The sequence below is a fragment of the Salvelinus fontinalis genome, chromosome 8, assembly GCF_029448725.1.
Source record: "Salvelinus fontinalis isolate EN_2023a chromosome 8, ASM2944872v1, whole genome shotgun sequence".
Taxonomy (NCBI): domain Eukaryota; kingdom Metazoa; phylum Chordata; class Actinopteri; order Salmoniformes; family Salmonidae; genus Salvelinus; species Salvelinus fontinalis.
In genome coordinates, this window is record NC_074672.1 from 30139247 (window position 1) to 30158137 (window position 18891).

The 18891-nt window shown below is 42.2% G+C and overlaps 1 protein-coding gene across 3 annotated transcripts in view; it reads left to right on the top strand.

The window, feature by feature from the left end:
• The window catches only part of LOC129861080 (sodium- and chloride-dependent taurine transporter-like), a 37470-nt gene extending 21195 nt beyond the window's left edge, over positions 1–16275 (top strand). For all 3 annotated transcript variants that reach the window (XM_055932168.1, XM_055932166.1, XM_055932165.1), the window contains 8 exons: positions 1576–1679; positions 1824–1948; positions 3605–3717; positions 10001–10138; positions 10857–10959; positions 11886–11986; positions 13761–13931; positions 14182–16275. In XM_055932168.1, the coding sequence (XP_055788143.1) occupies positions 1576–1679; positions 1824–1948; positions 3605–3717; positions 10001–10138; positions 10857–10959; positions 11886–11986; positions 13761–13931; positions 14182–14337 (1011 nt within the window). In that variant the 3' untranslated portion in view covers positions 14338–16275. The remainder of the gene's footprint in view (positions 1–1575; positions 1680–1823; positions 1949–3604; positions 3718–10000; positions 10139–10856; positions 10960–11885; positions 11987–13760; positions 13932–14181) is intronic.
• Positions 16276–18891: the final 2616 nt, after the last annotated feature.

Below are 18891 nucleotides of genomic sequence, written 5' to 3' on the forward strand. Positions count from 1 at the left end.
GTTCTTCCACACCGATCTTGACAAATCATTTCTGTATGGACCTCACTTTGTGCACGGGGGCATTGTCATGCTGAAACAGGAAAGGGCCTTCCCAAAACTGTTGCCACGAAGTTGGAAGCACAGAATCATCTAGAATTTCATTGTATGCTGTGGTGTTAAGATTTCTCTTCACTGGAACTAAGGGGCCTTGAAAAACAGCCCCAGACCATTATTCCTCCTCCATCAAACTTTACAGTAGGCATTATGCATTCAGGCAGGTAGCGTTCTCCTGGCATCTGCCAAACTCAGATTCGTCCATCGAACTGCCAGATGGTGAAGCGTGATTCATCAGTCCAGAGTCTAATGGCGGCGAGCTTTACACCACTCTAGCCGACGCTTGGCATTGCACATGGTGATCTTAGACTTGTGTGCGGCTGCTCAGCCATGAAAAACCATTTCATGAAGCTCCTGGAGAACAGTTGTGCTAACCTTGATTCCAGAGGCAGTTTGGAATTCGGTAGTGAGTGTTGCATCGAGGAGAGACGATAATTACGCGCTTCGACACTCAGCGGTTCAGTTCTGTGAGCTTGTGTGGCCCACCACTTCTCGGCTGAGCCGTTGTTGTTCCTAGACATTTCCACTTCACAATAACAGCACTTAAAGTTGACCAGGGCAGCTCTAGAAGGGCAGAAATTTGATAACTGACTTGTTGGAAAGGTGGCATCCTATCTATGACAGTGCTACGTTGAAAGTCACCGAGCTCTTCAGTAAGGCCATTCTACTGATAATGTTTGTCTATGGAGATTGCATGGTTTTGTGCTCAATTTTATACACCTGTCAGCAACAGTTATGGCTGAAATAGCCAAATCCACTAATTTGAAGGGGTGTCCACATACTTTTGTGTGTATATATACGTATATATATATATACCGTGTAATTAAATTAGCTCACTGCTGGAGTTAAATCAGTTGAGCAAAAATAGGGTTGACGCTTAGGAAAGAGATAAGATGTGTTTCTCTGTTGATCCCAGTGCAATCTATGGACAAACTGAGGGCATGAAAGCATATAAGATTTAACTATGCCTGGTGGACCTGGAAAGTTCCATGACAATCATTCTGCAACATCGTGGTTTTGCAATGAGATTAGAGACGCTTTTTTGTTACATGCTTTGAGCTGGAGAGCTGAAAGGTACTTTTGTTGGATAAATTAGATTTGCAACATGGTATCCCATGTGGTCTTTTTGATTTCCAATGTTACAACAAAAGCCTTGCTTTGATTAAGATGTTCAGTTTTGAGAGTTCACTGAAGAGCAATTCAGTGCCCTCAATTTGATTTGAGCTCGCAACATGTTTATTAAAGTAGTTATGTGTCTTAGCCTCAGTAGCTTAGTTACTTGTACGTTTGATCAGACGCAGAAGGAAAAGGTCATAGTAAAATGCCTTAAGTGCGTTAATCAAATTGAATTGCTTATTAGGTTAATCTAACCCAATTATGTCCCAACAAAGATGAAAAAGGTTGCTGGCCATGTGACCAGAAGTGTATGATGAATGGCGAACTGAGCCGCCTGGTATCATGTTGTTGCTGTTGTTGTCTCAGGTGTGGATCGACGCAGGAACCCAGATATTCTTCTCCTACGCCATCTGTCTGGGGGCTATGACGTCACTAGGGAGCTACAACAAGTACAAATACAACTGCTACAGGTGAGCTTTGTTGTCATGGTGACGGGGGACTGCTGTAGTAGTAGAGAGAGCAACTCGTGTCAAAGGCGGTTGCGTAAGAAAAAAATGGGAACTTCGGTTCCGTCTGTGTAAATTAACATCCTCCATGACATATGTGTGACATAGGGACTGTTTGCTGCTGGGAGGCCTGAACAGCGGTACCAGTTTTGTGTCTGGCTTCGCAATATTTTCCGTCCTGGGCTTCATGGCACAAGAGCAAGGGGTGGACATTGCCGATGTGGCAGAGTCAGGTATGAGGGTCAAAGGTCAACGGTGAACGTAACAGTGATGGTGGGCACTGCTAACGAACAAAACAGATGATTGGAAAGTTTTTTTTTTTTTTTACGATTTAGCCAAAAAGACACCCAGATTTGAAAGAGGGAAAAACTAAAATGCGCCATTTGAAAAGATAAGTTCTGGAAACGACAATGCTGAAATGTAGAGGTATCGGCAATTGGACACTCCTTGAATAAAGGCCTGAAAGAAACAGAATTGTTGCTTTTTCTATGCTGTGTTTTCCACAGCGAATTTGGCTCTGGTTGAGCACTGTGCCGTGTGTCTGAGCTACCATGTAAAGCTGGGTTAAATAAAGAGCCACTCTATAAAACCACACTCATAACCACAGCTATGCTCTACCATTCACAGTCACCTGGGCTCAAAGGCACCACGTGCACCAATGTTCCACTCTAGGGTTTATAATCTATTTATAATATTTATGTTTATTTAAAAAATCATTACATCTTATGGTGAGGGGTCATCCATAAGATTGGCAATTGTGGATTGAATTTATTTAATTAAGAAATTGTTTACACTCACTATAATGTGCAATAAGCCAAAATAAAATAAGACAATTCTGTTCCAATTAAATTGTTATCATTTATGTTGGGTAATACAGTAGACTGCTCACAACCAGTGAAATAGTTGTGGAAAACGACAGTGCCAAGTATTGTACTGTAACTGTAATGTTAAGTACTGTACTGCATTGAGCTGTGGATCCTTGAGGTGGCTTTAGCTAAGCGGTTCTGTTTCTGCCCACCTTGATATTGTATTTTATGTGGATTCCGAAGGAGATGCATCTTCTTTCAGCATGCTCGCTCTGTCCAATTCAGTGTTGCTATTGTTCCTTCCTTGACAACAACCTGGTTCAGAGAGAAACTGTTTCCATGTACTTTAACTTGAATTAGTAAGAGGAGAGAAGTATATTGTACTCTGACTGTTATAGCTGTCTGCTGTGTTTGTCAATTGGAATGATTGAAAATCAATGTCTGATTGTTTTTTTGTTGTTGCTATAATTCATGCATATTTATTGTAAAAGGATTAACTTGAAAAATAGGTCATATTTTCTTAAGGTTACAGTAAATGTAAATTGTTGTGGATAACAGTAAATAATGACATGAGAGGTCTAACTAAATCTGTGCAATACTTTATTGTGTTGGATGGACTTGCAAGAGTTAATGATATATAGTTTGTTGAGTTCAGTTTCCTGTCTGTTTGTATATGTTCAAGTGCCTTTCAAAATCCTGTTGAATTAGCTTATGCTTTTGAGCAAATAGTTATCTGCTTTGTCAGTATTTGTTTAGCAAGTAAACTAATGCAGGATGCTAGAGTCACACAGCATATGAACGGTAGCAGATACTTAGTGGATAGTTCCTCAACCTATCCAGTCCTTACAGAACAGAAACACATAGCAAATACCAAAGGTTTATCACTTAGTCTCTTCCAGTACTGTAACATTAGCATTCCAGATACTTTGAATGTCTTTAGTTGAATGTTTTTATCCCCCCTCATACCGTCCAAGCTCAAATTAGACGGGTTGGTTAATTCTCTTCCCTCTCTTTCTCCCCTTCTCCCCCTTCCCCTCTCCTTTCCCCCTTCTCCCCCCTTCCCCTCTCTTCTCCCCCTTCTAGGTCCTGGCCTGGCCTTCATTGCCTACCCTAAGGCTGTGTCCATGATGCCCTATCCCACGTTCTGGGCCATCCTATTCTTCATCATGCTTCTGCTACTGGGCCTCGACAGTCAGGTCAGTACTAAACCAATAGCTAGCATACATTACTATTGGTAGTGGTACGTACAACAGGACGTGACAGTACATGTCCCTAGTTATAAGGACCTTGTAACAATGTGTATCTACAAACTGTAATTACAGTACGTTGTTAGTGTATCTACACTGTCATTACAATACGTTAGTATATCTACACTGTAATTACAGTACGTTGTTAGTGTATCTACACTGTAATTACAATATGTTAGTATATCTACACTGTAATTACAATATGTGGTTAGTGTATCTACACTGTAATTACAATATAGTGTATCTACACTGTCATTACAATACGTTAGTATATCTACACTGTAATTACAGTACGTTGTTAGTGTATCTGCTATCTGAACAAAACCCCACTACACGGAACCTACCGACGGAAACGCACGAGGTATCTACAAACAGACCTCCATCCTATGCTGCTACCGATAGCCATATACCCGGCCAGCTGTCTGGATCGCCACGACCCCAACCAACCTCTACTCACTGGACCCTTATTTATCACTCGATTAAGCTTGCCTCTCCTTAATGTAAATATGCCTTGTCCATTGCTGTTCTGGTTAGTGTTTATTGGCTTATTTCACTGTAGAGATTCTAGCCCTGCTCTCTATACCATATCCAACCCTGCAGTTCCACCACCCACATATGCGATGACATCACCTGGTTTCAATGATGTTTCTAGAGACAAGATCTCTCTCATCATCACTCAATACCTAGGTTTACCTCCACTGTATTCACATCCTACCATACCTTTGTCTGTACATTATTCCTTTAAACTATTTTATCGCCCCCAGAAACTTCCTTTTACTCTCTGCTCTGGTAGCTCTAGGCGACCAATTCTCATAGCTTTTAGCCGTACTATTATCCTACTTCTCCTCTGTTCCTCTGGTGATGTAGAGGTGAATCCAGGCCCTGCAGTACCTGGCTCCACTCCTATTCCCCAGGCGCTCTCTTTTGATGACTTCTGTAACCGTAATAGCCTTGGCTTCATGCATGTTAACATTAGGAGCCTCCTCCCTAAGTTTGTTTTGTTCACTGCTTTAGCACACTCTACCAACCCGGATGTATTAGCCGTGTCTGAATCCTGGCTTAGAAAGACCACCAAAAATTCAGACATTTTTATCCCCAATTACAATATTTTCAGACAAGATAGAACGGCCAAAGGGGGCGGTGTTGCAATCTACTGCAAAGACTGCCTGCAGAGTTCTGTTATACTATCCAGGTCTGTTCCCAAACAATTTGAACTTCTACTTTTAAAAATCCACCTCTCTAAAAACAAGTCTCTCACCGTTGCCGCCTGCTATAGACCACCCTCTGCCCCCAGCTGTGCTCTGGACACTATATGTGAACTGATTGCCCCCCATCTATCTTCAGAGCTCGTGCTGCTAGGCGACCTAAATTTGAACATGCTCAACACCCCAGCCACCCTACAATCTAAGCTTGATGCCCTCAATCTCACACAAATTATTAATGAACCTACCAGGTACCACCCCAATTCCGTAAACACGGGTACCCTCATAGATATCATCCTAACAAACTTGCCCTCCAAATACACCTCTGCTGTTTTTAACCAAGATCTCAGCGATCACTGCCTCATTGCCTGCATCCGTAATGGGTCAGCGGTCAAACGACCTCCACTCATCACTGTCAAACGCTCCCTGAAACACTTCAGCGAGCAGGCCTTCCTAATTGACCTGGCCGGGGTATCCTGGAAGGATATTGATCTCATCCCGTCAGTAGAGGATGCCTGGTCATTTTTTTTAAATGCCTTCCTCACCATCTTGAATAAGCATGCCCCATTCAAGAAATTTAGAACCAGGAACAGATATAGCCCTTGGTTCTCTCCTGACCTGACTGCCCTTAACCAACAGAAAAACATCCTATGGCGTTCTGCATTAGCATCGAACAGCCCCCGTGATATGCAACTTTTCAGGGAAGCCAGAAACCAATATACACAGGCAGTTAGAACAGCCAAGGCTAGCTTTTTCAAGCAGAAATTTGCTTCCTGCAACACAAATTCAAAAAAGTTCTGGGACACCGTAAAGTCCATGGAGAATAAGAACACCTCCTCCCAGCTTCCAACCGCCCTGAAGATAGGAAACACTGTCACCACCGACAAATCCACTATAATTGAGAATTTCAATAAGCATTTTTCTACGGCTGGCCATGCTTTCCACCTGGCTACCCCTACCCGGGACAACAGCACTGCCCTCCCCTCTGCTACTCGCCCAAGCCTTCCCCATTTCTCTTTCTCCCAAATACAGTCAGCTGATGTTCTTAATGAGCTGCAAAATCTGGACCCTTACAAATCAGCCGGGCTAGATAATCTGGACCCTTTCTTTCTAAAACTATCTGCTGAAATTGTTGCCACCCCTATTACTAGCCTCTTCAACCTCTCTTTCGTGTCGTCTGAGATCCCCAAAGATTGGAAAGCAGCTGCGGTTATCCCCCTCTTCAAAGGGGGGGACACCCTTGACCCTAACTGCTACAGACCTATATCTATCCTACCCTGCCTTTCTAAGGTCTTCGAAAGCCAAGTCAACAAACAGATTACCGACCATTTCGAATCACACCACACCTTCTCCGCTATGCAATCTGGTTTCAGAGCTGGTCATGGGTGCACCTCAGCCACGCTCAAGGTCATAAACGATATCGTAACCGCCATCGATAGGAAACAATACTGTGCAGCCGTATTCATTGACCTGGCCAAGGCTTTTGACTCTGTCAATCACCACATCCTCATTGGCAGACTCGACAGCCTTGGTTTCTCTAATGATTGCCTCGCCTGGTTCATCAACTACTTCTCTGATAGAGTTCAGTGTGTCAAATCGGAGGGTCTGTTGTCCGGGCCTCTGGCAGTCTCTATGGGGGTGCCACAGGGTTCAATTCTTGGACCGACTCTCTTCTCTGTTTACATCAATGATGTCGCTCTTGCTGCTGGTGATTCTCTGATCCACCTCTACGCAGACGACACTATTCTGTATACTTCTGGCCCTTCTTTTGACACTGTGTTAACAACCCTCCAGGCGAGCTTCAATGCCATACAACTCTCCTTCCGTGGCCTCCAACTGCTCTTAAATACAAGTAAAACCAAATGCATGCTCTTCAACCGATCGCTGCCTGCTCCTGCCCGCCTGTCCAACATCACTACTTTGGACGGCTCTGACTTAGAATATGTGGACAACTACAAATACCTAGGTGTCTGGTTAGACTGTAAACTCTCCTTCCAGACCCACATCAAACATCTCCAATCCAAAGTCAAATCTAGAATTGGCTTCCTATTCCGCAACAAAGCATCCTTTACTCATGCTGCCAAACATACCCTTGTAAAACTGACCATCCTACCAATCCTCGACTTCGGTGATGTCATTTACAAAATAGCCTCCAAAACCCTACTCAATAAATTGGATGCAGTCTATCACAGTGCCATCCGTTTTGTCACCAAAGCCCCATATACTACCCACCACTGCGACCTGTACACTCTCGTTGGCTGGCCCTCGCTTCATACTCGTCGCCAAACCCATTGGTTCCAGGTCATCTACAAGACCCTGCTAGGTAAAGTCCCCCCTTATCTCAGCTCGCTGGTCACCATAGCAGCACCTACCCGTAGCACGCGCTCCAGCAGGTATATCTCTCTAGTCACCCCCAAAACCAATTCTTCCTTTGGACGCCTCTCCTTCCAGTTCTCTGCTGCCAATGACTGGAACGAACTACAAAAATCTCTGAAACTGGAAACACCTATCTCCCTCACTAGCTTTAAGCACCAGCTGTCAGAGCAGCTCATAGATTACTGCACCTGTACATAACCCATCTACAATTTAGCCCAAACAACTACCTCTTTACCTACTGTATTTATTTATTAATTTATTTTGCTCCTTTGCACCCCATTATTTCTGTCTCTACTTTGCACTTTCTTCCAATGCAAACCAACCATTCCAGTGTTTTTTTTTTTTTTTTTTTTTTTTAGTTTTTAGTTTTTAGTTTTTTTTTTACTTGCTGTGTTGTACTCACTTCGCCTCCATGGCCTTTTATATTTTTATTTATTTATACATATATCTGTTTGCCTTCACCTCCCTTATCTCACCTCACTTGCTCACATTGTATATAGACTTATTTTTTTATCTTTTTCACTGTATTATTGACTATATGTTTGTTTTTACTCCATGTGTAACTATGTGTTGTTGTATGTGTCGAACTGCTTTGCTTTATCTTGGCCAGGTCGCAATTGTAAATGAGAACGTGTTCTCAATTTGCCTACCTGGTTAAATAAAGGTTAAATAAATAAATAAAATCTACACTGTAATTACAATACGTTAGTATATCTACACTGTAATTACAGTACGTTGTTAGTGTATCTACACTGTCATTACAATACGTTAGTATATCTACACTGTAATTACAGTACGTTGTTAGTGTATCTACACTGTAATTACAATATGTTAGTATATCTACACTGTAATTACAATATGTGGTTAGTGTATCTACACTGTAATTACAATATAGTGTATCTACACCATATTTATAATATAGTGTCTCTACACTGTAATTACAATATGTCGTTAGAGTATCTACACTGTAATTACAGTATGTAGTTAGTGTATTTAAACTCTAATTACAATATGCCTATGTATTTACAGTACCATGTAAATATATAGGAAGTAGGTACTCATACAGAAGTGTAAAGTGGTACCTTTTCGATTGGTATAGTTCTTTTGAGGACCCCAGTACAGTAGTCAGTTGTGCTCCAAATGGAGCACAGGGCTACAGTCAGGTCAGTCATGGGTATAAAAGAGAGTGTGTGTCTGATCAACATCAACGACCCCTGGTTTCAAATAACTTCCAGACAAGAAAGGCGACCCAACACGTTTCACAGCAGGCAGTATTTTTAACTAGTGTTTTCCCAGAGTGGACTCTACTACTATGTCAAAACAGCTGTTACATCTTGAAGGCTTGAACGCAAATAGTACAGTTTTTGTAAAAGTGTGTGAAATTAAATTAATCTCTGAACGCTAGAACCAAACAGTCTGGTCCTATAGCCTTCCTCTGAGGTGTCCCTGCAGCCCAGAGTCCCGGGGTGTTGATTAAGATGAACGGAGGCAAGGCCAGGGAGACAACACAGGAGTGGCATCAGTGGGGTTCTCTCACTATCACATTTCCAGCTTCCAAGTGTAATTTTACTCTGTGCTAAGTCAGCACTCCTCATGGCCAATGATATATCTCAGCCAAATAGGAGATCAGGATGATGGTCCAAATTTGAAATAAATACTTGTGCTTCTAGCACTACTACGTCCATAGGCAAACTGAGCAGTAGGAGAGTGGCCGTCATTCTTGACCATACATTTGACTCAGATTAGAGGTGCTGAATACAGTATTGTTTCATGGCTCGTATGCCATAATTATGAGGAGTGGGCTTGTTGTAAGATGTGGGGGGAAAAACTATTTTCAGTGTATGCTGAATAACAAAGTTTTCACAAAGAATTCACGAAATCAGAGTAGTGTGACTCCAGATACATTTACAGTGACGACAACAGCACTGCCTATTAAATAATTCAGCCCATGACAAGACAACTGGAGTAGCTTGAAGTGGAGAGGGTTTCCATGAAGAATAGACTGGAGAAAGAGAGGGAGGGAGGTGGAGGGCGAGAGAGAGGTTGAGAGTGGGAGACAGTCAGTGTTGTTTTGCATCAACAAACCAATAGGAGGCCTTCCAAAGAGAAGCCTTGTTTAGAATGTCTCATTTCTGCACAACAAAGACAGCAGTCATTCTCTAGTCTAGTCTAATCAGCGATTTGAGGAGAAAGAAAAGTGAACATATAGAGAGGCCGACATTACTTTTTGTTAAGCTTTCGACAGACCACTGAGAAATTAAATTGGTTCCAGGCTGCACATTTTTTAAATGTTTCCATATTCCTGTACGCTGACTGTACAAAACATGACCAGGTGAAAGCTATTGTCCCTTATTGATGTCACTTGTTAAATCCACTTCAATCAGTGTAGATGAAGGGGAGTGTGAATGGGCAAGACCAAAGAGTTAAGTGCCTTTGCACGGGGTATGGTAGTATGTGCCACGTGGACCGGTTTGAGTGGGTCAAGAACTGCAACGCTGCTGGATTTTTCATGCTCAACAGTTTCTCAGGGTATTTGCTCATATGAGATCCAGGGCTATAAATATAGGTTGTTACTTTATAATGTATTTATTTAGTATTCATGTTTTTGTAATGAGGCCTAATTAAGGTTGATGTGTTGCTTTCTGTCTCCCCAGTTTGTGGAGGTGGAAGGACAGATCACCTCCCTGGTCGATCTGTATCCAGCCGCCCTAAGGACGGGTTACCGCCGCGAGATCTTTATAGCTGTAATGTGCTGCATAAGCTATCTTTTGGGACTTACCATGGTAACAAAAGTAAGTACACCAACAGCACTTTAACGTATCTCTATGCAAGACATGTTGTTTTTACCTTACATGTAAGACACATTGACATACTGCGACTAGTGGCAGGTAGCCTAGTGGTAAGAGCATTGGGCCGGTAACTGAAAGGTTGCTGGATCTAAATCCTGGAGCTGACAAGGTAAAAATCTGTTGTTCTGCCACTGAATAAGGCAGTTAACCCAATGTTCCCTGGTAGGCTGTCATTGTAAATAATAATTTGTTCTTAACTGACTTGCCTAGTTAAATACAATTTTAAACAATCACTTCTGGGACCTTTGTAATTAAATTATGTTCACATACAGAAACATCTCTTCAATATAAGCTAACGATACACACTGTCATTTCTACTACACACATTTCAGGTTAACATATAAGATAACATCAAAATAGTTTCCCCACATACTTTGCCGTTGTCACAATTTTGCGACCAAATATGGGGTTTCTACTAATGACCTCTCATATCACATCCTGTGTGCTTGACATCACAAATGGAACAATTTAGAATGCTATGTTCCAGTTAACTTCAATTATATGTGACATCTCACCACCTGTTGAACTGTCCTTTCATTGGCCCAGCGCCCGCATTCTGATGTATCAACCTCCTCCACCTTTTCCTACCCATGCCCACCCCATCGCTCTCCCTTTCTGTATTTCTCTCTCACTCTCTTTTTGCTATGTGCTTTATTTTCAGGGTGGCATGTATGTGTTTCAACTCTTTGACTACTATGCAGCCAGTGGTGTGTGCCTTTTGTGGGTTGCATTCTTTGAATGTATTGCTGTAGCCTGGGTTTATGGTAAGTTTTTTTTGTTGCTCTTTTTGCCAAATAAAGTGTGTAGCCTACATTTAGGGAACACATGTTAAGATACTGTGTTTTTAAAATGTTAAACAAAAACAATAACACATGAGTTATGACCTTGCTTGGGGTAAACAATAACCTTGTTTCCTTTCACGCCAATCGTAAATCACTTGAATTGGCTTTTACGCACAGCCCATTGGCTTCTATTGAAGGCAAATGACTAAGAACTATGCCGCCTCATCACAATGACCTTTATAATGAAGAGGTGAACAGGAGCACAACGACCCAGCTGCCATTCCTAGAGGTGTTTTTAGTAACGCTGTTATAGCCGTTATTAAGAGAGCAAGCATGCCGATATTGCTAAGAATAGCTTATCATGCAATGGCACATAGGCCATAACAGGGGTTGTCTGTCATTGCTGAGTGGAACCTGTTCCTAGTTTTGTAACGGTTAACCGTAAACTAGGGCTGGATTCAATCTGTATCACGGAAGTATCGCAGAAGATCTGTGTTAAAATGTAAAGGTAATTTCCGACTGAGCTGACATATGCAGCGTTTACCGTGAATGCAGTCTCTGCTAAGGTGGGAACATTGCCCTTAAATTTAAATAGAGCAAAAGTGCGGCTCGTCCTTGATACTTCTGCAATACGGATTGAATCCAGCCCCTACAGAGAGATTGTTTATGCCATAATATGTGACTTCATGGAAAAGCCGACAGGTAGATTAGGGTGTTTATAGAGGCTATGATGGCGCCACATCCTGTACTGTAGCTTTTGTCATTGGTCTAGAGATGAAGAGATTCTGTTTTAAGTTAATACATCACCCTGATGTTTCACCTTGAGAAAATGCACAGGTTTAATATGATGTATAGGAGACTAGGAGTGTGTCTCTTACAACAAGTTTGTTCTTCTGTATGGTTGACAGGCGCTGATAATTTCTATGATGCGATTGAAGACATGATTGGCTACCGACCAAACCCGTGGATGAAATGGAGCTGGACCTTTATCACTCCCGTCCTCTGTGCGGTGAGTATTCAACAACCCAACACTGTTACAGTATGTTCACCAGCACTGTTACAAAGTGTTCAACAGCCCAACACTGTTACAAAGTGTTCAACAGCCCAACACTGTTACAAAGTGTTCAACAGCCCAACACTGTTACAAAGTGTTCAACAGCCCAACACTGTTACAAAGTGTTCAACAGCCCAACACTGTTACAAAGTGTTCAACAGCCCAACACTATTACAGCGTGATCAACAGCCCGACACTGTTACAGTGTGATCAACAGCCCGACACTGTTACAGTGTGATCAACAGCCCGACACTGTTACAGTGTGATCAACAGCCCGACACTGTTACAGTGTGATCAACAGCCCAACACTATTACAGCGTGATCAACAGCCCGACACTGTTATCAGTATGTTCACCAACACTGTTACAAAGTGTTCAACAGCCCAACACTGTTACAAAGTGTTCAACAGCCCAACACTGTTACAAAGTGTTCAACAGCCCAACACTGTTACAAAGTGTTCAACAGCCCAACACTGTTACAAAGTGTTCAACAGCCCAACACTGTTACAAAGTGTTCAACAGCCCAACACTGTTACAAAGTGTTCAACAGCCCAACACTGTTACAAAGTGTTCAACAGCCCAACACTATTACAGTGTGATCAACAGCCCAACACTGTTACAAAGTGTTCAACAGCCCAACACTGTTACAAAGTGTTCAACAGCCCAACACTATTACAGCGTGATCAACAGCCCGACACTGTTACAGCGTGATCAACAGCCCGACACTGTTACAGCGTGATCAACAGCCCGACACTGTTACAGTGTGATCAACAGCCCGACACTGTTACAGTGTGATCAACAGCCCGACACTGTTACAAAGTGTTCAACAGCCCAACACTATTACAGCGTGATCAACAGCCCGACACTGTTACAGTATGTTCACCAACACTGTTACAAAGTGTTCAACAGCCCAACACTGTTACAAAGTGTTCAACAGCCCAACACTATTACAGCGTGATCAACAGCCCAACACTGTTACAAAGTGTTCAACAGCCCAACACTGTTACAGCGTGATCAACAGCCCGACACTGTTACAGCGTGATCAACAGCCCGACACTGTTACAGCGTGATCAACAGCCCGACACTGTTACAGCGTGATCAACAGCCCGACACTGTTACAGCGTGATCAACAGCCCGACACTGTTACAGCGTGATCAACAGCCCGACACTGTTACAGCGTGATCAACAGCCCGACACTGTTACAGCGTGATCAACAGCCCGACACTGTTACAGCGTGATCAACAGCCCGACACTGTTACAGCGTGATCAACAGCCCGACACTGTTACAGCGTGATCAACAGCCCGACACTGTTACAGCGTGATCAACAGCCCGACACTGTTACAGCGTGATCAACAGCCCGACACTGTTACAGCGTGATCAACAGCCCGACACTGTTACAGCGTGATCAACAGCCCGACACTGTTACAGCGTGATCAACAGCCCGACACTGTTACAGCGTGATCAACAGCCCGACACTGTTACAGCGTGATCAACAGCCCGACACTGTTACAGCGTGATCAACAGCCCGACACTGTTACAGCGTGATCAACAGCCCGACACTGTTACAGCGTGATCAACAGCCCGACACTGTTACAGCGTGATCAACAGCCCGACACTGTTGTGTTGTGGTTCTGAAAACATGAGGAACCTCTTGGATCAGAGTGATGATGTACTGTAGAACGTCTCCGTGAGGGACCATGTCCTAAACCATTTTTCTTGTTGTTCCCAGGGTTGTTTTATCTTCTCATTGGTGAAGTACAAGCCACTGACCTATAACAAGGTGTATGAATACCCTGACTGGTCCATCGGCCTGGGCTGGTCTCTGGCCCTGGCCTCCATGATCTGCATCCCCATGGTAATGGTCATCAAGATCCTCCAGTCTGACGGCCCGCTCATCGAGGTACGCAAACACGAAAGATTATGCTAGATAACCTAGAAGATGTCCCAAATCATTGATAAAGGGTTAACTAGTTGTATGAATACATGCACTGCCTGCAAGGAAATGCAGCAATTGTGGGAATGGCATGCGGTATGCAATTGCATTACTTGTATGATATGGCACACAAGATATAAGATATTCACATGATACAGTATACCATGTAATATGATTTTATGGCATGATATAAGGATTTTTCCTCTCCTTCCCACAGAGGATTAAGGCAGTGGCGGCCCCAGTAAAGGGAGGTGCGAGTTCTCGCCCCAAAGAGTACAGCGTGAAGGGCAGCGAGCTAACCCAGCCTCTGGACCCCAATGGGAACAACGGCCTGATCAAGCCCACCCACACCATTGTAGAAACAATGATGTGAGCACTCTCTGTGAGAGGACATGCTGATTGACGTGCTTTCTATGTTTTTATCATATATTTGTTAACTTTGATAGTGGTAGAACCAGGTTTACATTGTTCTATATATCCGCACTAGGAATATTCTGGTTTGGTTTCTATGACGATGATGAAGAGAGCTACATTATATATATTGTCGTTGAGTTGTAGTTTTTTCTCTGTATTTTTTTTAATGTTGTTGTTACCGTTGTTGTCGTTGCTGTAGTGGGTGGTGATCTCAGTTGAGGCAATATTTTGAGATAGAACATGTTGTTCTATGTTAATTAACTTTCTGTTGATTGTTGAGAATTGAGAAGGTGTTTGTTTGGAAATACTAGAAAAAAAAGGTCGTTTTCACGTATCACAAATACAGTAAACTAAACATGTAACACGTTAGGTAGCAAACTATTAAGATCATTTCCTCACATTATTGTGGCAGTATCCTTGTCTGAGGTCATTTTTTACCTGTTGTCGTTGTTTGTTTTGAGATGCAACTGAAAAAATCTTAGTTGTGCTAGTGGACGCCAGCCAGTCACACCTGCTAGTAGAGTAGACATCCACACCACCTGAATGTATAGTGACAACATGCAGTGTAAATATAGAAGTTCATATGTACGTCCATGCCCAAATACTGTACAAAATGTTCCCGGAAGGATCACATGTCCTAGGAGGGAGGCAGGAAAGGAGGTGGAGAAAACAAGGAGGAAGTGAAGGACAAAAAGGGAAGAAGCATTTTAAAGAGTATTTGTACATTGCCTACAGTCCGCCCCAGTGCATTTATTGAAACCTCTCTTTGCACTTTATACGTTGAGTTTCACCTTTATTGTAGTGATCTCTTATGATAATGGTCCACAGGAGGCTGCTGAGGGGAGGACGGCTCATAATAATGGTTGGAATGGAGTGAATGGAATGGTATCAACCAAATGGAAACAATGTTATTAATGTATTTGATACCATTCCATTGATTCTGTTCCAGCCATTACTATGAGCCCGTCATCCCCAATTTAAGGTGCCACCAACCTCCGCTGTAATGGTGGCAAGAACCGACAGTTACATTTGCACCATGTATTTAAAAGGGAAAATATATAGCTTCAAATCTTTTTGGTTTGATATCTATTGGTTCAAACAGGAGCATTAGACTCTCACTCACTTGCTATAAATATATAAAATAAAGGTGGAACATTGCCATCAAACATTCTGTTTCTTTAGGAATAAACCTGTGAGAGTTGTGAGAACCATAACTTGATTGGAGTAAAAAATGTAACCTTAACAAAATGTTTTTTCTAAAAATGTGAAATAATTGTTTTTTTCTCCAGTCATTTTAATAGCAGCGATGGTCACTAAATATCTGTATCATATGAATCTACCACCAGAATCTGGATTTTATCATGTTCATTTTAGGCAATTGTATTTTAGTATTTTACTTGTTTTTATTTTAGTATTTTTATTGTTTGTGAATCACATATGCCTTTTTGTATTAACCATTTTATACTGTACATCATATGAACATTGTCATTGATGAGGACGGATGTTTTCTGAATACAGCAATTTGTATTTTAATGTTAAATGTTATGAGCCTGAATGAATATTTGCAGTGTGCAATATTCGTCAAAGAAATGGCCTTTACCACTCAAATTATTTGATTTCAATTTGAAAACAGATATAAAAATACAAAAATTGATATGTGACCAACATAAAAAATATGAATGTATAAAGTTCAAGTGAGATTCTTTTACCCAATGCATGTACATGAACAGCCACTGTACAGTGCTTGGTCAGCAAGATTACTAGTCCAGAGGGTGATAAATAAACCCTGTTGGAAAATCAAGTGTACCAAAGTATTTTTGTCTAACGTCTGTCCTTCTTTAAGATGCTCATTGCATCATCTCTTCCTAGATTGAAAATAAACGTATTTTTCTTTACACATCTTTGAGTGAATTATTCATTTGTTCTGTGAAGTGCATTTAAGTAACTTTCCCTAGGGTCTACTGGCCTGCTTATCTCTCATACAGACTGCTATGGAAATACTACACACATTCACTTCTAACATGAGGATATTTTTCTACATTCTTCCATATTCATATTCCATATTCATACCCTACATTTATATATTGAAAAGGACTTAAAACAAATGCATTCAAATAAGGAGGCTTTAAAAACAACACAACAATTGTATCTTGTGTAATTATCAAAATTATGTTGGTGTTAATAGAGTAGACTCATATTTAATTAAACAAATACAATTGTACTATTGTTACGGTGCTGACAGACACCCTGCAGGAATTGAATGCCTGTGCTTCTATTTTAAGACTTTTTCCTGTAATCACACACACCCTGTCAAAATGACCACTCACAGACCACTTATGCTTGGTCACAACAGTGAAAGTTACTGAAGGGCTATAGGATGTGGCAACTCTGACCCCTCAGATGACCTCGACAGACATATCCTATACGTTCCTCTCAGAATTACTTAACTTTCAACAGATTAGAATCAGGTCCAATGCAGCCGTTTTTATCTCAGTATCAAATCCTTTATGGGTAACAATTAAAAGCACCTTACTGTAATTGTTTTCAATTAAAATGGTGAGAAAAAAAATGTGGTTCTTAGCAAAGAGCAGTTTCTCAAGCAGAAATTGTACTAGAACTGTCAGAGTGGTTTGAGTGGTTTGAGTGGGGAGGGGACACAATAAAATTAGCTGTTATTAGCAAAGAGGTTTGGAACTCTCTTGATGGTATATTAACTAATTTACTGCCTGGTGATGTCACCAGGTAGGTGAAAACTCCATCCCACCAAAACAGGCAGAAATTTCTGGCGGATTTTCAGCTCTTACACTCGCTCTTACACTAAAAGGGCATTATCATCACTTTCACAGTATTATTCCAACCTCATTGTGTGGAAATATACACACAATTTTTAGGTCTATCTAGTACTGGGTCAGACCCCCCTTTGCCTCCAGAACAGCCTGATTTCTTCGGGGCATGCAAACTTCACGTTAATGGTCTCAAGGGACCTAACGTTGCCAGGAAAACATTCCCCACACTATTACACCACCGCCACCAGCCTGTACCGTTGACACCAGGCAGGATGGGGCCATGGACTCTTTCTGCATAAGCCAAATCCTGACTCTGCCATCAGCATGACGCAACAGGAACCGGGATTCGTCAGACCAGACAATGTTTTCCCCCTCCAGTGTTGCTGATCACGTGCCCACTGGAGACTCTTCTTCTTGTTTTTAGCTGACAGGAGTGGAACTCGGTGTCGTCGGACCAACTGGACCAACTGGTTGTGCGTTCCGAGATGCCGTTCTGCACACCACTGTTGTACTGCGCCGTTATTTTCCTGTTTGTGGCCTGCATGTTAGCTTGCATGATTCTTGCCATTCTCCTTCGACCTCTCATCACAAACAGGACTGCCGCTGATTGGATGTTTTTTGTTTGTTGCATCATTCTCAGTAAACCCTAGATACTGTCATGCGTGAAAATCGCAGGAGGCCAGCTGTTTCTGAGATACTGAAACCGGGGCACCCGTCATTGACGATCATACCCCGCTCAAAGTCGCTTAGGTCACTTGTTTTGCCCATTCTAACATTTAATCAAACAGTAACTGAATGCCTCGATGTCTGTCTACCTGGTCTACATAGCAAACCACCGTCACATGAATCAAACCATTTCCGTGAACGGGGTGTACCTAATAAACTGTCCACTGCGTATATAAAACACAGAAACATTTTTGACTGCACTGGGCCTCTAATGTAGCTAGTTTTAGCCAAAATGGGCAATAATAGGTAGGTGAAACCTTGGAATGGCAGACAGTGGCGTAGTACAGTTGTAAGTCCCTCTGGTGTTGTGGAAAACTCTGACCCTGTTGCCAGTGCCAGAAACATATGGGTGTAGCCGAGGTGGTTCAGTGCAGTATGCTCATGTGATGCGTAATGTAATACCTGCTTAATACCGAAAGGAATATAATATGACTGCTCATCTCCATCACCTTGCTGGTCAATACTGTTTTGTTCAGCAAGTGTTGCTTCAACAAATCACAATACATCTTGCACCCCACTCCCCAAAATAGTCAACTATATTTATTTGAACTTGAGTCCTACTTTGCCCTCTTGGGTCGGCCCTACGGCAGCCAGTGTGACAGCTCGTTGACACTTCTGGTAAACAATCCTAGGTGTCCTCTCTGCCATAAATCCATTGACCGGTGGAAACCATGTTGACACCTCACCCACAAAGACGTGACGTTCACATCTACAGAGAAGTGGGAGTGTGGAGGGTCTGAGACCATTGTAGATTTATGTTCAGCTTGTTACCTGGCATCACTAGTGTGGGGGAGGCTGGCCAAACATGGTTGGAGTAAGGTCTTTCTTTGTAGAAATAGGCATGAAATCCTTAATTAGCCAAACTATTCAGGACATTATGTTCTTTCTGCAAACGTTCCTTCACTTAATGTCCAATGGTAGACGATCCGTGTAGTGTTTGCTCAATACCTGATGTAGCAAAGATCACAGCTCAGGTAGAAGAATTCAAGAAAGAAAGAACA